Genomic DNA, 15705 nt, shown 5'->3' on the forward strand with positions numbered 1-15705 from the left:
TATATATATATATATAATTTATTATAAAACGTATGTATGTTCTGCGATCACTCAAAAACGCAACCATCGATTTCAATGAAACTTGGCATACACATCCCTTGCTACCTGGAAAGAAATCTTGTGGTGGTCACAGCTCTTTAGGACGTACCGTTCCTGAGATATTCCCAAAAAATGACCTGCATTAGCCAATACAAGCCTGCAAGTCTTTCTCTTCATATTCCAACTGCCATACACGGTCACATGTCCCTTATCAGCCAATAGAAGCTCGCAGGCCCTTAGTCTCCACATACACACAGTTTTACTCCAGGTTTCCATAACCATCCAGCCATTTTTCTTCACTGCTGTAGGTCAGCTTTAGCCTAAGGCTAGACGACGATAATGTGTCGCGCTACAATAAGTCGCACGACACATAGGGCACAACGACACTGCTACATGTGTTGCACGACATTGATGTTGCACCAATGTCGTGCAACAATTTTTATAATGATAGACTATGGTGTCGCACTGCGACGCGATAGTGGCAGAAAAATCCATCAGTCGCAGCATGTCACATGTCACAGTGCGACACCATAGCCTATCATTATAAAAATTGTTGAGACACAATGTCGCACGACACATGTCATCGTGTAGCCCTAGCATTAAAAGGACAGGGCGCTGTGGAGGTCACTGTTAAGGGGGAAGGCCACTGTGGAGGTCACTATTAAAGGGGTGGACACTGGAGGTCACTGGGCAGCAAGGTACTGTGAGGTGACTGTTAAGGCAGCGGGGTACTGTGGGGGTCACTGTCAAGGTAGTGGAGTGCTGTGAAACTCTGTTAAAGGGGCGGGCTGCTGTGAAGGTCCCATTTTAAAGTGGCGTGGCACTGTGGGGGGTCAGTGTTAAGGGGTGGGGGGACTGTGGAGTTCACTGTTAAAGGGGCAGGGTGCTGTAGAGGTCACTGTTATGGGGGATACTGTCAATTTATCTTTTAACAATACACACAAACATTAAAAGAAACAAACGAAGGTGTAAAATAAATAAAGACAAAATAAAAAAGCTACCACATGTAGAAGTAGAGGCAGCTTCTAGCTCTGCTTCTGTTAACCATAACCATATATCCTATATATCAGACTGACTCTTAACCAATGAAGACAGAATGAAAGTATTAAAAAAAAAAAAAAAATATATATATATATATATATATATATATATATATATACGGTATATATATCTCTATTATTTTTTTCCTTTTTTATATTTACATCTTCCTGATTATAAAAAGGAAAAAATTAAAAGATTTCTGAAATTCAAATGACAAAAAAAAAAGCTCAAAAATGATTTACAAAACTAAATGGGGGGTAAATAGCCCAGTCTTTAAGTGGTTAATATTAGGTTTTCCCTAATATTGGGTTCACCCATCGTCTAATATGTATGAGGGTGTACCAACAAAGATGGCAGATATTGGGGGAAAGAAGGGGAAAGTATATGGAATTTCAACATGCCTGATCCTTTTGTTCTGACTGTTCTGTGTTCTTTAATGTAATATGTTTGCCCCATATAAAAGAATACAATGAATAAATGTGTGGCCAACCCAAGTTACAAGAAGGATTGTTGATCAGCAACAATTCTAGACAAACTGCTAAACCTTAATCTATTGATGTAACCCTCTACATGCAATTCTTTGATCTTTCCAGTGCATAATCGGTTACACTTCCCCTTTTAAATTTCTCTACAGTTACTCATATAGCTCAATATATGCCCAGATGGAAATCACAAGAAGCAGATGACCCAGTAGTAGTGCACACCTTCCTTAGGGCTGTCTCATAAAGACTTCACAGCACTGAGCTTGGGGAATTAAAGGAAATATATAGACATATCAGTGTGTGCGTTGGCTTTCACTTTTAGCGATACCATGAGAAGGGAAGTCATATGACCACTGCACTTCCAGTTTTGTGAGCTCTTTTTTATATACTGGAATCTCTGTGCCTTTGTAGATCTCCCTGTGTATTCCTGCTACTGCCGATTAACAGGTGTCCGGTCTTCTACTATAATGGCCGACACCACTAGTGCATAAGCTGTACTACTTATACCCTTTGCAATTCTGGGGCTTAGGTGGCTCCCCGCTGTAGCAGGACACCAAACTGATCAGTGCTAATGTTCAATGTTACAGATCTTGGCTGCCAGCATTGGGGGAGGGAGACAGGGCTGGGCTAGTATTGCTGGCTGTGACTTATTAGTGAGGTAATAGCAGTAATACAGCACATGAGAACAACTTTCAGTAGCTGGATGATATTGCAATCTACTTGTCTTCGCTGTGCTAACAAACAGTAGATCTCATTTCACGGCTTGGCTTCTACTGCTGGTAGTGCACTATAGTAGCAGCAAAGCATTCCTAATACAATGCATTTGGAACAATTTTTTCACATTTTAGTATGTTGTGGCCTTGTGCTAACATAAGAACAGTTTTTTGTTTTGTTTCCCCCCATCATTTTTAACTTAATACCCCATAATGAGAAAGTGAAAACAGAATGCTCGAAATCTTTCCAAATTTATTAAAAAGAAAAAACAAAAATCTTGCATTGATATAAGTATTCAGCCCCTTTACTCAGTAATTAGTTAAAGAACCTTTGGCAGTGATTACAGCCTCCAATCTTCTTGGGTATTATACCACAAGGTTTCCACTCCTGGATTTGAGCATTTTCTGCCATTCTCTGCAGATCCTCTCAAACTCTGTCAGATTGGATGGGGTCTGTTGGTGGACAGTCATGTTCATGTCTCTCCATAGATGGACTCAAATCAGGGCTGTGGCTGGGCCACTCAAGGACCTTCACAGAGTTGTCCCTAAGCCACTCCTGTGTTGTGCTGGCTGTGTGCTTAGGGTCATTATCCTGTTAGAAGATAAACTTTCAGCCCAATCTGAGGTCCACATCACTCTGGATCTGGTTTTCATTAACAATATATCTGTACTTTGCTCCATTAAGCTTTCTCTTAACCCTGACCAGTCTCCCTGTCCCTGCTGCGGACCAACACTCCCATAGCGTAATGCTGCCACCACCATGCTTCACTGTAGGGATGGTATTGAGCAGGTGATGAGCAGTGCCTGGTTTCCTCAAGACAGGACTGTTAGAATTGATGCGTAAAGTTCAGTCTTGGTTTCATCAGACCATAGAATCTTATTTCTCAGTCTGAGAGTCCTTTAGGTGCTTTTTCCAAGCTCCAAGCTGGCTTCCATATGTCTTTTACTGAGGAGAGGCTTCGTACTGGTCACTCTGCCAGTGGCCAGAAAGAAGCCCAGATTGGAAGAATGCTGCAGTGACCATTGGGTTCTTGGTCACCTCAATTACTTTGGCCCTTCTCCCCTAATTACTTAGTTTGGTGGGGCAACCAGCTCTTAGAGTCCTGGTTTTTCCAAACTGCTTCTATTTAAGAATTATGGAGGTCACTGTGCTCTTTGGATCTTCTAGTGCGGCATAAATTTTATAGTATCCTTCTCCAGATCTGTGCCTCCACACATTCCTGTCTCTGGGCTCTACAGTCTGTTCTTTCCTCTCCATGTCCATTTCCAAAGCCTGTCCAATCAACTGAATTTACCACAAGTGGACTCCAGTCAAGTGTCATAGTAAAGGATCTGAATACTTATGTCCGTGCAAAATTTTAATTTTTCCTTTTTAATAAACTTGCAAAAATTATGGGGTATTGAGTGCAGATTGATGAGGGGAAAACTTGACTTAGTTTCATTTTAGTACATGGCTGCAACATAACAAAATTTAAAAAAGTTAAAGGGTCTGAGCACTATCTGAATGCACTGTATGTGGCAAGTGTCAAGTACTTGTTTGACGGAAATTTGTTCCACTGTTCAGAACAAGTATCAGACCAGTTCTTCCTAGGACAAATTTCTCCATATTTTGATATTTAACATGTACACCTCTTTCCCATTAAGCATCTTCTAGGTGAAAAATATTAGGCTTTGTTCACATCACCCCATTTAGAAGCAGGAGAACGGAAAGGACTGAGAAGGCACATGACTGAGCCAAACTGAGCCCTTAGGACCCCATAGACTATAATGGGGTCCGTTATGTTTCCGCTCAGAAGATGATTTTGAAGCGGAGACAAAAGTCCTGCATGCACAACTTTTGTCTCCGCTCCAAAATCATCTTCTGAGCGGAAACCTAACGGACCCCATTATAGTCTTTAGGCTCCGTTATGTGCCTTCTCCGTCCTAAACGGAGCAGGAGAACGGAAAGGTTGAACTGTGATGTGAACGAAGCCTTAGAGTCCCAGTTGGATTAGGGGGAAATTTTAACTATGGCCAGATATGTAAAAATTGTTGGACTTCAGCCAAAAGTCAAATGCCAGTGCCCATCTGTCAGCTATGGTCAATTAGATCTTAATTTTCATATAATTGTTCATCTGTGTTGGTGTTGTGCTTTACGTTCATATAATAATGTTTTTCTCTGTTTTAGGAGGTGCATATTACTTAATTTCCCGAAGTTTGGGACCAGAATTTGGAGGTGCAATCGGGCTCATTTTTGCATTTGCCAATGCAGTAGCAGTTGCCATGTATGTGGTGGGCTTTGCTGAAACTGTTGTGGAATTACTACAGGTATATGAAATATTGTACATGTACACAATATATGTGTGATATTTACTTGTATACTACTAGTAGTTCAGTGAAGATAACATTTCTCTCGACATCATTGTTCACGTTTGTAAAGGATAATTTTACAATTTATTAGAAATTAAAAGGCTATTCCGACACCTTAAAAACGCTGCCCCAGGACCTGCAAATAGTTAAATTAAATAAACCAGCTTAGGGTGGGTTCACATCAGTTTTTTGCAATCCGTTTAATGTATATGTTGGGTAAAAAAAAAAAAAAAAATACAAAAGCTTAGTACACTAGGCTTTTGTATCCTGCAGAGTACGGTAAAAAAAACGTATGTAAGTCTGGTAAAAGCCCTTTAAATGGGTTATCCGAGACTATAAAAAAATGTACCGCATATGCTCGGGCCCCTCACACTGAATATACTTACCTGGCTGCCCGCTCCCTGCGCTGCTCCTGGTCCTCGTACCGCCGCTGCTGCATCTCCCCGTGCGCGGATGAGAACATCCGGTGTCTGTGGGGAGCAGCCAATGGCAGGCGGTGACGGAGACGAGCCTCCCTAGTGTCACCTGTGATGTTAGGGAGACTCGTCCCCACCATGCCTGCCATTGGCTGCTCCCCCGACACCGGATGTTTTCATCCACGCACGGGGAGAAGCGGCAGCAGCGGTGCGGGGACGAGGAGCGACGTGAGAAGCCAGAAGTAGATTGTGTGAGGGGCCTGAGCATATGCGGTACATTTATTAATATTTTTTGTCTCGGATAACTCCTTTAAGGCTTAGAATGCTTTTAAGTGGTTTTAGAAGAAATGTCTTTCAAGTCCTTCTGTAATTGGTAGTCACATGCATCTGTTGTCATATGTAGTAGCATCTGAAGCACTTGTCCATACCAGATGGTAAAATAGTGTGCTCTACCCACGCTTATACTTTTTAGTATGTTAAACAATAAGTGGCTGCAAATATGACTTTATTTAGTTTGGCTTCACTGAGTGACTGAGGGTGTAGACGGTAACCATAAAGTCGTTTTTCCACTACTCTGCCTGCGAATTAGTCAAGTTTTCCTGTACCCCTTTCTAGAAACCCAGCAAGTGCCAGGCACAAGGAAAGTGTGCGGGAAGGGGGTCCTGAGCACAGTGCGGTGCGCTTGTCATCAGGAATGCTGTAGAAATATCTGCTCAGTGTACCTAGACCTTCAGCACATGTTCTTCTCTTAGGCACACTACATGGCTGTTTATGCACACAGAAACTTTCTGTATTCTGTCTCCTGTCACTAAGTGAACTCGGTCAGACAGCCAAAGAACAGTGAAGTACTATTTCTGTACATGTATGCATTATAAGTAATAATCTGTTACTCTTTTATGTAGGATAACTCTGTTAATATCTTATATAGGAAAGCAACGCTGTGATGGTGGATGAACTGAATGACATTCGAATCATAGGTGCAATCACGGTTGTTCTGCTGCTGGGTATCTCTGTAGCAGGAATGGAGTGGGAAGCGAAAGTAAGTCAATCAAGTCACCTCTTCAATCCTCTGCAGATGATTTGGCGGCCACCCTCTAGTCTTTGTTTTAGGCTACTTTCACACTAGCGTTTTGGCTTTCCGTTTGTGAGATCCGTTCAGGGCTCTCACAAGCGGTCTAAAACTGATCAGTTTTGCCCTAATGCATTCTGAATGGAAAAGGATCCGCTCAGAATGCATCAGTTTGCCTCCGATCAGTCACTATTCCGCTCTGGAGGCGGACACCAAAGCGCTGCCTGCAGCGTTTTTCTGTCTGCGATGTGGTTGCGGAGCAAGACCGATCCGTCCTGGCACACAATGTAAGTCAATGGGGACGGATCCGTTTTCTCTGACACAATAGAAAACTGCTCCGTCCCCCATTGACTTTTAATGGTGTTCAAGACGGATGGCCATAGAAGACATAATACAACCGAATCCGTTCAGGAGTTAAAAAAAAAAAATGCAGTAAAAAAAATTATATGCTAAATGCGTTCATGTAATGTGACGTGAATATAGCCTAAGGACTCATGCACACAAATGTATTTTCTTTCCGTGTCCGTTCCGCTGTTTTTTTTTTTTTGCGGACCGTATACGGAACTATTCATTTCAATGGGTCCGAAAAAAATGGAAGGTACTCCGTGTGCATTCAGTTTCCGTATTTCCGTTCCACAAAAAAAGAACATGTCCTGTTATTGTCGGCATTACGGACAAGGATAGGACTGTTCTATTAGGGGCCAGCTGTTCCATTCAAATATGGAATGCACACGGACGTCATCCAGTATTTTTTGCGGACCCCAAATAACATACGGTCGTGTGCATGAGGCCTAAGAGGGAATCGGAGTCTTTTAGGCTGGAGGAGGATTCATCCATTCTGGAAGTTTGTATGCAGAGGTAAATGTACTGAAGGCAAAAGTCATACATTATGGGGCAGATTTACTAATGCTGTCTAAAAGTGAGACTAGACAGTATTGGGGTCCATTCACACGTCTGTAGTGTGTTTTGCAGATCCGCAAAACACGGACACCGGCAATGTGCGTTCCGCATTTTGCGGACCGCACATTGCCGACACTAATAGAATATGCCTATTCTTGTCCGCAATTGCGGACAAGAATAGGGCATGTTCTATTTTTTTCAGGAACGGAAATGCGGACCCGGAAGTCCGCAAAATGCGGGCGGAATTGCGGATGTGTGAATGGAGCCTTAAACTGAGCCAGATTTATCGCGCTGGCTGGTGCTTGATAATGAATCTGGTGCACCCTAAGATACACTAATCTAACTTTACACCACCTATTTGTTGGTGTAGTTTACATTTTTTTGGGTGCAAAGTGTGGCATTTAAGCCATGCCCCCTTTTTGTGAAGCCATTGTCGGAGAAGACACAACAAGGGGGAGATTTATGATATCCCTTGTGCCAGAAAAGTGGCTTTAAAAAGTCGCAAGCTGTGTGTTTGTGACTTTTTAAAGGTGATATTTTATTTTTGTTTTTTAAACAAAAAATTCACAAGTGCCTCTTTTAACACCACCCTTGCACATTGCCAAAAAGCAGAGGGGCAAGGGCAGGCCCATAACAAGTCAAATTTGTCCTCCTTTACACCAGTTTTCTGGTGCAAATGAAGCCAGAAATCTATGGTATCTCAGAGCTGCTATAGATATCTGTTTAGGTGCACAGACTGTTGGAGGATGCACCTAAGTTATGACAAAGAAGGCCTCGTCGTAAATTAGGCACATCGTCCGGCAGTGCAGGAAAGCGCCAGTCTTGATAAATCTTCCTCCAAGTGTCCAAAACGCTTAATAAATGTGATGCAAAGCAATGTGCACCAGTTTTTTGGTGCAAATTGCACTAGAATTCTGGCACATTTTGATTAGGAAATCTCCCCAGATGTCTGTAAATGCACCTATACAAATCTTTCTAAACCGTGGCCGCTGTCTGATGCCAAGATCGCTGGTACAGTACCTTGTGTATAATTGGTATGTTTGTTCTGGAGTATGTCTCCATATTACTTGTTAATAATTCTGTTACATTATGTTTTCTCAGGCCCAAATTGTGCTGTTGGTGATTTTATTGTTGGCAATAGTTGACTTCTTTATAGGAACAGTTATTCCAATGGAGGACAAGAAGGCCAAAGGATTCTTTAGTTACAAAGGTACAAAAATAACATTTCAAGTAAAATGAACCTGTCTAGTGATTTCTGTGCAGGAGATGATAGAGGCCGGGATGATGAGCTCTGTTATATATAATTTGGAGCTCGATTTCTGAGTAAAAAGAAGAATAAATCCTGATAGGACTCCTAGCAGAGACTGAGAGTCCTGATTTACCCACCTCCACCCAGTGATTGACAGCCTTCTGTGTAGACACACTGACACAGGGAGAGCTGTCAACCATGTGTGAGCAGGATAATCAGGACTCTTACTGTGTCTCCTAGGAGTCCTGTAAGGATTTATTCTGCTTTTACTCAGAAATCCTACTCCAAATCATATAAACCTATAGATCTCAGAGCCCATAGGAGGACTTTCATCAGTGTCTTTACACCACAATAATGGCATGAAAAAGTTGCAAATGATGGCACATGCCATATTTGTGCCATAATTTGCGACTTTTAGAGGTCCTTGCCAGATTATTTTAAAAGTATTAAGGAAAGGAGTGTGGCTTGGGGGGGGGGGCCTTAGTGTAGCCCGCAGTATTAACCATAACTTGCACCAGAAACTGGCCTGTTATAGCTCAGCTTCAGACTTCAGTTTCTGGTATCTGCTTCTTAAACCATTAAATACTATCTATGCAGTTTTTATTGTCAGTTATTTATCATTATTTCATTGACAAGACGCAGAAATATCAATTATCTTAGAATGCATGTAGCTTGTGATCAGTAATGTCATTTGCACAGTGAAAGTAAAAAGATGCTTGTCAGGATTGCATTTGCTTTTGTTTAGAGGGAGTCTGTCACCTCCAAAAATCGGATTCTAAGTAATCGCACTGCCATGTAGGGTAGGTGCCCCACAACATTATTTTAAGTCTTAGGGACTGTCAATCAAACAAGAGGGGGGAGGGCTTGGCGACATTATCATCAGAGCGATGTTGCGCTGAAAACCTTATTTGCGTAACATTTTAAAAGAAGGATTTCTGTGGATTAGAGAGCCAGACTTTCACTAGAAAGGTATGGTTATGATTTCAGGGCTCCTACCCTGTGTGGCGGTATGCTTACTTTGATACCGGTATTTGGAGCGAACAGACTCCCATTAAAGCCAGTAGTTGAGCTTGCATTTACTTTTCTTTTAGCTGAAATTTTCAGTGAAAACTTTGGGCCAGCTTTCCGGAATGAAGAAACTTTCTTTACTATCTTTGCCATTTTCTTCCCTGCTGCGACTGGTATCTTGGCAGGAGCAAATATCTCAGGTGATCTTATGGTGAGTATTTTCTGGGGAAGTAGATAGCAAAGTATTTCTGGTACCTAGGTGTTATTTAACCCATGTATCTGTTCTGTATTGTCCAGGACCCCCAACAAGCCATACCAAAAGGCACACTGTTGGCTATTCTAGTAACAACTATAGTCTACATGGGCGTTGCAGTGTCTGTGGGTAAGAAACCAGGCATTTTAATGTTTTCCAATAAATGCTCCTTCCAGTTGTAATGTAATGACCTACAGAGTAATTCGGTCACCCAAAATTCCATGCTTTCTTTAGGTTGCATTAACACAGCTTTTTTTGTTTGTTTGTTCTGCGGTGTTCGTTAGCTTTAGGTCTATGGGTGTTTTTTTAAATCACAGTATTTTCTCACTATAGGGGTTTTTTATTAGTCATTTTCTCATACATTTTCTGTATCGAGGAAAAAAAAACGCATATCAAAGCCATTAAAAAAATGCATGTAACGTAAGTAAAAAAAAATATTTCTCGCCCAGTTTCCTTGGGGGACACAGAAGACCTTGGGTATAGCTCATCTCCATAGGAGGCGTGACACTATGTGAAAGCTGTTAAGCCCCTCCTCCACAGCTATACCCTCAGCCTGGAGAGAGAGACTGCCAGTTTTTTGCTTAGTGTCCAAGGAGGCAAGACACTCCCTGCTCTGCAGGGCTGTATTCTCCTTGTTTAAATTTTAGATTTTTACTTTTTTATTTTCTTTTTGTTCCAGATCATCAGGGATAACAGAGTCGCACTAGACCTCTCTGTTCTCCCGGGGTTGAGCTGCGCCAGTGCCGGTCACCCGCACTGCTGCCTCCCCCACAGAAGGCAAGGTGGACCAGGGCAGCCTAGCTCCCCTGCATCCCGCCAGCCCAAGGGTCGCCCGCACGCCAAGTCCCTCTTCCAGCGTCCTGCCACTACGGTGCCAGTAGCTGAAGGGGCGACCCTGCTGGAATGGACCGAGGGTGAAGACGGCTGTGGTAAGAGAGAGGCTTCTCCAGCCCTACGTCCCCGTCCCCCCCCCGGTCTCCTGCGTGCCTGACCCCCATACTGGGCCTCTAGTCCCCTGCTGGATCTATGCTGGCACCTGCAGATTTCTATTGGACTGCGCAGGACGCTGCAGCCTCATCAGTAGTGCTGCATGTCTGCATGCCCTCTTTCCACAGGCGGCATAGTGTTGCGCTCCCAACCTGCGTCGGTGCTAGGGCATTTCCCCTTTTAGGCAGTTTTCCTGCCCTCTTCCAGGATACGGCGCTGGCCAAGTGCATGCGGCCCTTCCGTTGGCAGCATTCATCATCTCTCCAGTTATGGTGCCTGCCATGTGCATCCCCCCCCTCCTAGGCGGGATACTGCACTCTCCCTGGCTGCCGGCTGGCCATGTGCATGACCCCCTTTTAGGCGGAATGCTGCACCTTCACCGGATACGGTGCTGGCCATGTGCATGACCCCCTTCCTAGGCGGAATGCTGCACTCTCTATGGATTTGCTGCCGGCCATGTGCGTGACCCCCTTCTCTAAGCGGAACGCTGCACTCTCACTGGATTCACTGCCGGCCATGTGCGTGACCCCCTTCCATGGGCGGAACGCAGCGCTCTCACTGGATTCGCTGTCGGCCATGTGCGTGACCCCCTTCTTAGGCGGAACGCTACACTCTCACTGGATCTGTTGCCGATCGTGTGCATGACCCCCCTTTTTAGGCGGAATACTGCACTCTCACCGGATTCGGTACTGGCTATGTGCACGACCCCCTTCCATAGGCGGAACGCTGCACTCTCTCTGATGGGCTATGATGAACTTATGTACTATGTTACTATGCTGCACTCTCACTGGTTCCGCTGCCGGCCATAGGCATGATTCAGGCAGCATAAATACATCCCTCTGTCTGTGGTTGTTTTCTCGCAGGTACGTTGCTGGCCATGTGTAAGTACCCCATACATGGCGGGGTGCTTGCACTCTCGCAGGATCCGCTGTCGGCCATATGCATGACCCCTATTCCGTGGGCGGTGTACGCACTCTCGCTGGATTCGCTGCCTGCCATGGGCATGCCTTCCTTCCTCAGGTGACATACACACATTCTCACTGACTGTGTTTGTCTCTCACCAGTACGTTGCTGGCCATGTGTATGACTCCCATACATGGCGGGTGCACGCACTCTCCCTGGATGAGATGCTGGCCATGTGCATTACCCCCCCTTTTTTCTGGGCGGCATGCTACACTCTCACCGGATACCTTGCTGGCCATGAGCATGGCCTTCTAACATGGGTGGAACGCTTGCACTCCCATTGGATACGGTGCTGGCCTTGTGCGTGACCACCCCTTGTTCCATGGGCAGAATTTGGCACGCTCATGAGATTCACGGCTGTCCTTGTATGGCTGTACTGGACTTGTACATGTCCCCCTTCATTGGCAGAGTAGTAGCACTCTCGCTAAATCAGTGTTGGGTGTATTGATGCACACTCACTTAATGCTAGGATAACCCTGTGCATGTTCCCCTTTCACTAGGTGGACCTCCTGCTGGATTATAGGGTATGTCCTGCTTCTCTGAAGTAGGTACGGCCTTAGGCATCACTCCCTTTTGGGACCGGCCTTTGCACTCTTGCAGACTGCAGTTTGCCAGATACAATTTCCCCCCTTTCGGGGCGGACTGCTTGCGTTCCATCGCATGCTATACTAGGCTTGTGCATAACTCCCTTTCAGGTTGCACTTTGCAATTCCGTACATGCTGTGGCACTCTGTGGCGAGCCCCCTTTTTCGCTGAATTAACCTTTTTGCAGTGAGCGAACGTTCTTGTGCGTTGTTTGGGCCGTTTATGCCTTCTCCTCCTGTAGGTGGGTTGGCCTTCTCACTGCTTATGGGCTGCTCGTACGTATGCCTCACCTGCTTCCTGCGGCATACTTTTGTTTTCTTGGGATACGATGCTGGCCGCAAGCCTTGCACTCGTCTCTAAGGAGTTCATTCTGTCCACCTGACCCGGACGGGCTCTACTTGCTCTCTGCTGCACGGAGCTGGGTGGTACTCATTCATTTAGTTGGCCCTTCATCCCAGGGAGTGTTCGTGGTTCCTAGATGCGTGCCCATTCGTCCTTCCGCGGTATTGCTTCCCTGCGTTAGTGGTCACATGGTCGGGAGTGCTGTTGTCTGGAGCGCCCCTCGAATTCTTCGTTGGCTCTGGCAGGACTGCGGTTCCCTTGCCTGCTGCAATTTCCTCCTCTTCGGATGTAGTGTGGTATGAGTCCTTCCTCTTGGCGCCTCTACGCTTCAGTCTGATCTGCTACCAGGTGCGGGCCGCTTTTCTCGGGAAGGTCACCCAAATTCTCTTGGGTGCTCGATTACCCAGGTCCGGAGGACCTCCACCTTGGGTTCTCAGGGTATTCGCCTTCTGCGAGGCGGTGAACCGGGCATCTCACAGTGTAGCAGGGTTCTGCTTTTGAGCTGTCCTATGGCTTCCCTGTTGCCCACTCCTCCTTTCGATTGGAGGGTGTTATGCCGGCCTCTGTCTCGACTACCTTATCTCGCCGGCTCTGTTTGGCTCCCGCTCGATACAGATCACTCCGATGTGGCTTCTGTCCCGCCAGACTTCAGAGGCTGTTCCTTCACTGTCCTCCCCTCTGGGGAGAGCATGGTTGTTCATGTGGATGGTTCCGGTGTTCCTTTTGGCCTCGTACTGTCTCCCTTGTCCACACTGGCTGTATTAGCTGTGCCTATTTACCGAGTCTACCGCGTTCTGTCCTCCCGCTGAGTGCAGATTGCGTGGTCCATTCTAAGTCAATGGTCCTGCTGTAGACTTACCTTCTCGGTAACTTGGGGGGACTACCTTTCGGTCCAGATTGTCCTTTGATCTCCCACACCGGGACTGTAGAACATGGCTACATCAGCATGGACTTTAGCCTGTCTTGTCCTGGCATCTGGCGGATGCTGGGCGGGCCCTTTGGTTCCTTTGGTTCCTTTCAGTCTGTCCTTCTACTCCCACGCTAGGGTGGATACGGGACAACGTTGCCCGGGGGCCGACGGGACCAGTTTTGTCGACTTCTGCCTATGTTACTGGTCTGCGCCTGATCACATTGGTTTTTTTCGCCCGCTTGCCAGGCGACTCCAGCGGGTTTGCTACTGTCCGCTCCTGGCTGTATTTCGTCCAGGATCTGTCGTAAGACTTATGGTTCTTTTGTCTGGGGTTCTGTGGGAAGCTGTGCATTCCCCACTCTGACCTTTTCTCTCCCCATGGTTCTGTCTTTTTTTCCAGTCCGGCCTGGACCTGGGACTGGGATTCCTTACTTGAGGTGTCAAGTGTCAGCGCTGTTCTTCCTCTTCCAGCGTTCCCCGGCCCTCTGGGCCTGTCAAGACCTTCTTACTCGAAATGGCTCTTTGGTTCCTCTGTACTGTCCTTCGGTATCGCCCTGGGAACTTCATACTGAGCTCTCGGTGCTCCAATCTTGTCCTTGGAGCCGTTACAGAAGTTCTCTCTACCCCGTCTGTCCTGTACGGTTGTGTTTCCGTATCAGTCGTGTCTCTGACTGGTGCCTGAATGGCCCCTTTTTGTTCTGAGCCTTATGTCTTTTCCCAGGACAGGGCTGTTCTACATCCCGTTCCTTCCTTCTGAAGGTGGTGTTTGCCTTTAGCTTCAACACTTCACCGATTTGGACGTTGTTTGGGCCTTGCCGGTTTTACTTGGAGATCTCCGACTCTTGTCGACGTTTGGTCTCTTGGGTTTCCTGGAGGTCCGCACTTAGAGTTGACGGACTCCAGGGTGGTTTTCCTCCGCCTTATCAGATTGGCTATTGCTGAGGTTACCGCACCGAGGGCAGGATTCTGCCTTTGCTGTCACCGTTCATTTCACCAGAGCGATCGGTGCCTCCTGGGCCGGAGACATTGGGCTTCGGCCATGCATTTGAGCAGGGCGGCCACAGGTCTTCCGTGCACGCTTTACAGAGTTCTACAGGGTGCATACTCTGGCTTCGGCGTATGCTGCCTTGGTCCGCCTGGGTCTGCAGGCGGAGGTTCCTTGATGCCTTCGGGTGCTTCGCCTTGGAGCTGTGGTCCCTCCCCTTTTGGACTGCTTTTGAACGTCCCAAGGTCTTCTGTGTCCCCCAAGGAAACTGGGCGAGAAAACGAGATTTTTGTATAACTTACCAGTAAAATCTCTTTCTCGCTCTTTCCTTGGGGGACACAGCACCCACCCATTCATTGTTTTTCTCTACACGGTTTCCGAGTTTGTGTTACCCATTGGGTAGTTGGCTTGTTGGTTCCTTGTTGGACTTTGCCTTTTCTCACTGCTTGGACACGCAACTGATAGTCTCTCTCTCCAGGCTGAGGGTATAGCAGTGGAGGAGGGGCTTAACAGCTTTCACTTAGTGTCACGCCTCCTATGGAGATGAGCTATACCCAAGGTCTTCTGTGTCCCCCAAGGAAAGAGCGAGAAAGAGATTTTACTGGTAAGTTATACAAAAATCTCGTTATTTGCTATTACAGGTGTTTGTTTAACCTGCAAATATGTGTGACTATTCACCGCGGGTGGTCGAGGTTGCGGTTGTTGCATCCAGCCTCCCCGTGGAGACCCAGGCTCACAGACACTATAAAGCCACAAAACCACTGGAAAACAATACGGTTTTATTCAGTATACTAGGAAACCTTGCTACTGCACTAAAACTGTTGCCAAATTACTACACAAATGCTCTTGTCTTTTTCCAGTTTTTCCTTCATCCATATGGCCTGTTTTTCTTATCTCCTCCAGGCTCATGTGTCATAAGAGATGCCTCCGGAAATATTAATGACACCCTTTCGTACGCTGCGACAAACTGCACAGATGCTTCTTGTAAATTAGGTTATAACTTTACATCCTGTATACCAAAATGTAAATATGGACTGATGAACAGCTTTCAGGTATCCAAATGTATATCTTGTCCTTTTTGTTTATTAGGAATCTTGGTTTCCCCAAATTGGAGCATTTGTGTCGTACACTTCATTAGGGAAAGATGTTTCTTTGTTCTAGAAAACGGGGTGTAAAGTCTTCTTAGCAAAGCCCTAACTTGAGCTTTGCTAAAGAGGGGTCTATCTTCAGCAGTTTACTGAGCGCTGAAGACTCCTGTGTGTAACAAGTCAGACAGGCAGGAAAGTCAGGAATGGGGTAGTGACAAGAAGCAGGCTGGGAGGCTCTGTATGTTACACACAGGCGTCTTCTGCTCTCGGTAGAATGCTGAAGACTGAATCTGTTACAGCTTTGCTAACAAGATTCTCTAACACCC

General features: G+C 45.9%; 1 protein-coding gene across 1 annotated transcript in view; it reads left to right on the top strand.

The window, feature by feature from the left end:
• The window catches only part of SLC12A2 (solute carrier family 12 member 2), a 123714-nt gene that overhangs the window by 46296 nt on the left and 61713 nt on the right, over positions 1–15705 (top strand). The window contains exons 6-11 of the mRNA XM_040415980.1: positions 4443–4582; positions 5969–6079; positions 8111–8219; positions 9350–9477; positions 9564–9648; positions 15195–15343. Coding sequence (XP_040271914.1) covers positions 4443–4582; positions 5969–6079; positions 8111–8219; positions 9350–9477; positions 9564–9648; positions 15195–15343 — 722 coding nt within the window. The remainder of the gene's footprint in view (positions 1–4442; positions 4583–5968; positions 6080–8110; positions 8220–9349; positions 9478–9563; positions 9649–15194; positions 15344–15705) is intronic.

The sequence above is a fragment of the Bufo bufo genome, chromosome 2 (genome assembly GCF_905171765.1).
Source record: "Bufo bufo chromosome 2, aBufBuf1.1, whole genome shotgun sequence".
Taxonomy (NCBI): domain Eukaryota; kingdom Metazoa; phylum Chordata; class Amphibia; order Anura; family Bufonidae; genus Bufo; species Bufo bufo.